The following is a 7424-nucleotide window of genomic DNA, read 5'->3' as shown; positions in this document are numbered from 1 at the left end:
TGACGTTAGATATAGAGGACCAGTTAAAGTTTGAACATTGTTTGGGGCTTGCTCTTTATTTTGGTGGACGATAAATTTTATTTGTTGAGGGATATATTGGTCAGAAAACAATAGTAATAGTCAGAAAACTATTGAAATGTTTATTGTCGTCCAGCGCAGTGGTCCAATACGACTTTGGACACTCCAATTAAAGCTTAAATCCAGATTGATAAATTTTTGGGATAAAATTTGAAAAAAAAATTTGCCTGTAGCGATCAAGAGATACAATGGAAACTTTTATCGACATCCACACACAGAATTCCAGAAGAGATTTAAGCTCTCTATAATAAATCAAGCATTAGTCGGAATTTTGATTAAAAAAATGTCATGCAATGATGAAAAAATGATTGTTGTTTCACATAGGCAATTATCGTTATCTAATTGTAAATATTAGTATATTTTGTTTTGTTATAAATATTTTGATTTATGGCATTATTGTCCCCTGTATTTGTTTACAGTTCTTTTTGCTTAAATACGATGTATTATTATCATGACATAAAGTACCTTCATAGTTTATTAATTAATTATAACTTTCAACAATTGTAAATAGATAATTTATTATTTATTTGTTTTTCAGGGCAATGATACCAGAAAGAAAGAAAATTTCTGTATTTCGTATGGTTTTGATTTGATGCTTTTTTTATGTTATTCTTGTGTTGTAATAAAGTATTGATTTCTTTAAAAAAATAATTTAGTGGTTATTTTTCAATGTATTTTAAAATAAATTGTTAGGAAAAAAACTGAACGTTCCCATTTCCAAATAAAAACAAACTTTCAACCCTTTATTTACGAATTATTAATAAAAATATCAAAAATGTGTGACAGTTTGAAGAATAATTTCTTTTTCAAAAATCAATATTTTTAAATTTTTAAATTAATTATTAACACAATTTTAAAAGAATTAATGAGCAAAATACACTGTTAAAATTTATTTTAAGTATTATTAAAAAATTTAAAGTATTTTTTTTTATTATTTAACTATGGCATTAAAAGCGCAAATCACGTTATCTAAAATTTTAATTTATAGTATTTCGTAATCACCGCTCTTAATAGAGACTTTTAAAATTTGTGCATTACACATTATTGGTAGCAAAATGAAAGAAACTAAGACAGAATCGTAATCGGTTTCATAAACTGCGGAGTTGACCAGGAGGGAAAATATTAAAACCAGTTTAATTGCCTTATGAAGCTTAGAGATATTTAGTTAGAATCAAAATCAAAATAAATTAATTTAGATCAGAAAAAATCAAAAATACTCAAATTTTTTGCCGAACAAGTAATTTCTTTATCACACGCAGAAAAAATTTATGGTTGAATTACCGTCCTGCTTTTCAGGTAAGAAAAACCATAATTCTGGTTTAATAAAATTAAAGTATGTGGTATTTAAATCATTCACTTGGTAATTTTGCAGTTTATGTGGTAACGGTTGACTGGAAATTCAAAATTTCAAAATTATAATTCTCATTACGATACGGTTAGTAAAGCATATAAAGCTGAAAAGACTGAAACTGAATGCGATGCTCTAAGGCAGTGTTTCCCAAAGTGTGGTATGCGTACCGCAGTTTAGCGGGGGTACGCGTTTTTATGTGAAATATGCTGCAACAAACGAAAAGTTCAAAAAAAAGCTAGACATGAAAATTTACGATTACGTATTTTTCGATTGGCTATTTTTTGTAGAGTTGACAGTTAATAATTAGTGGAGTCAACTGTGGCTTTTAACTAGTGCAATTTTTTAGTAATTGCAATTTAATTAAGTGCAATTTTAGTAAGTGCAATTTTATAGTAAAGAAATACATTCATTTTCTTATTGGTGGTACACAGCGCTACGAGAAGTTTTGGAAGGGTACACGAAAGCCATATGAGTTTGGGAAACACTGCTCTAAGGTATCAAGATAAAATTATCAAATTTTTCGACACTTTCCAAATTTATCACATATTATAAATTCATATTTTATTGCTAATCTTAGCCAAAATTAGAAATACGCGTCGTTAATAATTACCGAGCTTTTTAGTGTTACTATAGAACTAGAAATACGGTAAATTTTACCATATTCTCTGGTAGTTTTGGTCACACTTTTTTCTCGTCTATTTATGAAAACAAACTACAAGTTTAATGACTTTTAAAAGCAATTGTATTTAAATAAACATAAAACTAAAGTAATAAAATTGAAGTATGTACATTAAATAGCATATTATTTTATGAAGAACTAATGAAAAGGGATAATTTAAATCCTAATTTAGTCTTTTTCTTATTTTTTAGTCACTAAATAATAATTTTCGTGAAATACTCTCTCATTATTACTTTGGATAAAATTTTTAATAACAATGAAATCTGACTTTGAAAATATCGCAACCTTAAAAAGATATTTTGAAATTATTATGAGCAAAAATAAAATAATCCCCGCAAATTAAGAGCTTTATTATAAAAAATTCACTTGATTTAAATCAATGATTTTCTTTCCAAAATATTGAGAGATTTAAAACTAATTTAAATCATGTCAACTCTGTTAAATATATAAAGGTATTTTAGAAAGCTAATCAAAAGTACTTTTGTAAAAAGTCAGTAATCCAATTTTTGAAATAATTTGTTTTGTATTAAAAGCAAACGGTTCTACAAATAAATAGCTAGTGTTAGAATCGTCCAACGCGATGAAAATTCAATACAATATTAAATTTGCATCATGACAGAAAATTAGCAACAATTTGAGTAATATTTTTGATTCGAAAATTCGGTTAAAATATCTAGAGAAATCAATGGCTAAGCACCAAAACAATAATATTTCTCTATTGAAATTAAGATTCTTTAAGAGGAATAATTGTTTTAATATGAAAGAGATATACTGAAAAAAAATTCTGATTAAATTACTGTAAAAAATACCGACACTTAGAGTACCGGTACAGCTATTTTCAGCTTTTTTTATCTTTTTTTAACAACTGTCAACTGCCTTCACACCTTTATTACAAACTGTCACATTTTCACAAACAAGTGCGAAATCATTTGCAAAATTTACCGTGTTTCTGGCTCTATGGAAGCATCAAAAAGCTTAGTAATTTTTACCGAAGCACTTTGGTAATGGCCTTTGGTAAAATTAACAATAAAATATAATGTTTCTGAGTATGGATCCATGCTGTTTGGTAGTAAATGTGATAAATTTATCATGATACATTAGAGAATGTCATAAAATGTATTCATTCTGTTGAATTTACTTTTCAGTTTCGTATTTTTATTAAATGCGTGGTAATAAGAAATATAATATGGAAAACTGGGATTTTCGTAAACCGTTACCATAACAACTGGAAAAAATAATAAAAAAAATAGTTTAAATACCATATGTCTAAGTTTAATTAACAAAATCGAGTTATACAGAAAGTTAATATTTTTGTGAACTTCTATTTCATAATTTTGGTGCAGAAAAACGTATTTGATTGCATCTTTTGACAACTCGCAAGAAAAACATGTTTTAAAATATAGGGCTCTATTTATTGGGAATTTGAAATATTTCTTATTTATTAAATATAAAACTGAAAAACATAGACCCTTGAGAGAAAAATTATTAATCGAGTCGATTGCCACTATTAAATAATCTATCTTAATGGAAAGCGTATTTCTTATTCCATATGCATGATTGCATCTGATGATTATTGAATGATTATTTGACTGACTTAGAAAGTATCTCTGTTTCTTCTCTATCTGAATATTAATTTGCGGCCTACGTGATTATTTCGTTTATTTTCGTTGGACAAGGTTTCCAAAAACATACATAGAACTCTGATCATCCAGACCGATGGACACTAAATCCGATCCGATTAAAAAAAAAAATTTAAAAAAACAACAACAGCAAAAAAAAAACACTTGATTGGACAATTTTATTGTATTACTTTCAAAGTAATGATTTTTCTTCTTTTTTTCTCTCCACATAACTTCCATACCCACTTTTTCATGGCTTTGTTTTGGTAATTGTGATAGTTCGCAAATACTCCAATTTTCCTCGCCTATGAATTCTATTTAAGTCCACTTTCATCAGCATTATAGATAAATTTTTTGTTTTAAAATTCGGGTTCAATCTACAATTTAAATTAATTATGAAATCAGTTTTTGAGCATTTTCACACAATGCCAACAATTTTTTTCTTCTTTTGTGCCCTTTCACTGGGTCACTGGGGAACCAAAACAGCGACCCCACCCCCTGTCTTTTAGAAAAATTGAAGAATATAACCAATTCTTGGTTTTTTTTCTCTTCTTTTGTTGTAGAATCTGAATCATCTTGATCAATCAGGAGAATTGGACAATTCGGTTAATTGAAATGCGAATACTACAGGTTCGACTATTTTACAAAACACCTCAGCATGATTTAATTTTAGAAAACTTTCATACTCACTTTTTAATGATTTTGTTCTGACATTTATAGTAATTTGTAAACGTTAATATTTTTAGCAGCTATGATTTCAAGTCAAGTTCAATTTTATAGGAATTTGACTTATTCAGAAGCCGTTAAAAAATATTAACATTCACATATTTTTATATGTACTCTTTGCACACTGCAAAAAATTTCGATGTATAGTTGCTATCTTTTTTAGTATTGAGATAAACGCTTTTATGCATTCTTAAAAACATTTTAAATAAATACATTTTTAAGTTCAGAACTATAGTTATCATGTATCGTGCAAAAAAAAAATATATAAAATTTATAAAATAACAATATTTTTAAAAATGAATGTGAATAAATTTCTAGAATTGCTGTTGCTTGTTTTATATGATATGTTCATTAAATTAATTTCAATACTCATAAAAATATGTGCTGTCAGAAAACAAACAAAAAAATGAATAAACAAATAAATATAACTGTTGGAGAAAAAAGGTTAATAAAAAGACTGCATGCACTGCAAAAACTTTTAGATTTCCTTAACTCCATTAATGGGAGCAACTATACATCAAAATTTTTTAAAGTGTATTAACTTTCGGATATAATCAAATTTTTAAATTCCAAAATCAATTTTTGTTCTTTTTCACATAATGCCACCTATTTTTCAATTTTCAAAGTCACCGCGGAACAAAAGAAGTGATTTTTCGTAGTCCTTTAGAAATTTTAAAGAATAGGAGCAATTTCTGGTCGATATTTTTTCGTGTGATATGCTCAGATAAACACATTTATTAATCCAGTGTATTAATTAATCCAGTAAGAACGTCGATCAATTCGGTTGATCGGTGTTCAGATGAAAAGCTCTCTGCTGCATAAGTGATGATAATAATAAATAAATATATCTTCTGTAAAAAAAAATTTCATGGTTAAACTTCTTAAACAGAATATTATTTAACAGTATTAATCTCAAATATATATGTATTAGTAATGTTTGAACTATTGTTTAATTTAAAGCATAGAAGCGTGAAAGATATGCGCGCGCCTTTTCCGATTGGAATTTCGATAACGTAACTTTACTTCATTGCGTTATAAATATCTGATCAATTAGAGTAGAACTCACTCATATAAAAGGACCGAAGAAAGTTTTAGTTCACAAAGTAGGACTAATCATTCAAAAAAGCAAAATGATCAAGATAGCTGTAAGTAGTTTTTTAATGACTTTGCAGACACATCTAAAAATGTTTCTTTTTTATGCACCTTTTTATTTCTTTTCTTGTACTGCTTTAAGCAATTGCTCTTAAAATGATTTACTTAATATAATACAATCATAGTGCTGTTATTAAATTCAAAGTTTAAATACTTTCTTGAAAGAATTTAATTTACAGAAAAAGTTTTCCTTTTTTTTAATAAGTAACAAAGTTATATTCAAACAAAATTTTGACAAATAAAATAAATTACTTCAAGTAAAACAAAGTTTTAATCGAATTTCACCTTTTAACTAAAAACATGATCAAATTTAATTCTTTCGAAAAAAAATTTAACTATTAAAATCTATTTCTTATATCAAAACTTAAAAAAAGTTTTCGTCCCTTCTCACTTTTTTTAGAAATAAATTTATTTTTGCGAAGTTTTCTGAGTGTTTTAATAATTTTATTTGTCGTATTTCAAAAAAGAAAGTGGGTCTTGAAATTTGATTAAATGTCTTAAATTCAATTTTATTTTAGGTTTTATGAATCAGTTACTTAAGTAATTTTCTATTTGTTAAAAATAATAATAAGAATTACCAGAAATTCATTGAAAAGGCACTTGAGCTAGATTTATTATTGAACAGTTTTTCAAAAAAATCTTAACTTCCATACGATTTTAAATATTTTAAAACTTTTGTTTTTCGGACGTATTATAAAATTTTATGACTCTAATATGAAGTGAAAGTTTGCCATTTTGTTAACGAATATTATAAAAGAAATTATTTATATGGATGAAAAAACTGATTGAATGTCATCAATGTTAAAAGAAAATCGTATCAAAGATTTTAATTAAATCACTTTCTTAGAAATAAAACTAGCAGTTATACTCCATAAAACGGGGAGTATATTTTTTTAAAAGCATTTATGAAAAATTTTAATAGTTATTTAATTATAATTCAATATTATAAACGAACATTTTTAGAAAAAAATATATTAAAACACTCCATAAAGTTTTGTTTCTGATACGTCAATGTTTTTATTAATAATTGAAAGTTTTATAGGGATAAAATTTATTACAGGCTAGTTATACATTAACTCTTAGCTTTATTAGACATATTTTTCAATCTTTTGAATTTCAATTAATTATATTTTAATGTTTCAGCTTTTCTTTTTGGCTTGCTTCGCTTTCGTTTATGGCAATGATGTTATACATCATTACGGCAAACATGGTGGACATGGCGTAAGTTCCCGGTATTTCATTAAATCTCAAGGGCACGGACTCGGATATGGAGGGTATGGTCTTGGCTACGGTGGATATGGACTCGGCTATGGTGGATCCGGACTTGGATATGGTGGATATGGGCTGGGATATGGAAGTTACGGAGCAGGATATGGAGGCTATGGTCGTTACGGATATGGATTTTAAAGGTAAGATCATACTTACAAAGTAAAGATTATATTGGATAGTTTAGGGATTACTGAATAATGGTAAATAATTGGTCACACTTTTGGAAACAGCTAACAAGTCTCTTTTGCCCAAAATATCATTTAGTATATAATAGCAAAAGTAATGAAATTAAATTAAATTAAAATCTTGATAAATACGTTCGTCAGTTGGACTAAAACAGAGTAAATAATTTGTTTCAATCAAATCTAAAAATCACTTTTAAAACTCACAGGGAGATATTTCGGGGTGATAAAAGTTCATTAAGAAATTGATCCTACTTTTTACATGCGAGGTCCAGCAGGGGACTGATCGTAAAGAAACAGTTCCCAGTAGAACACCGAAGTCAAGCTTCACTGACTGTGGTCAATAAGCGGGTGGGCGACCACTTTGA

The 7424-nt window shown here is 27.3% G+C and overlaps 1 protein-coding gene across 1 annotated transcript; it reads left to right on the top strand.

The window, feature by feature from the left end:
- The first annotated feature begins 5432 nt into the window (after positions 1-5432).
- LOC107446689 (keratin-associated protein 19-2-like) lies at positions 5433-7012 on the top strand. The gene is made up of 2 exons (XM_043053516.2): positions 5433-5598; positions 6749-7012. Exons 1-2 carry the CDS (start codon positions 5584-5586, stop codon positions 7010-7012), a joined length of 279 nt encoding a protein of 92 aa, XP_042909450.1. The 5' UTR covers positions 5433-5583.
- Positions 7013-7424: the final 412 nt, after the last annotated feature.

The sequence above is a fragment of the Parasteatoda tepidariorum genome, chromosome 7 (assembly GCF_043381705.1).
Source record: "Parasteatoda tepidariorum isolate YZ-2023 chromosome 7, CAS_Ptep_4.0, whole genome shotgun sequence".
Taxonomy (NCBI): domain Eukaryota; kingdom Metazoa; phylum Arthropoda; class Arachnida; order Araneae; family Theridiidae; genus Parasteatoda; species Parasteatoda tepidariorum.
This window is presented reverse-complemented; position numbering and strand designations above follow the sequence as displayed.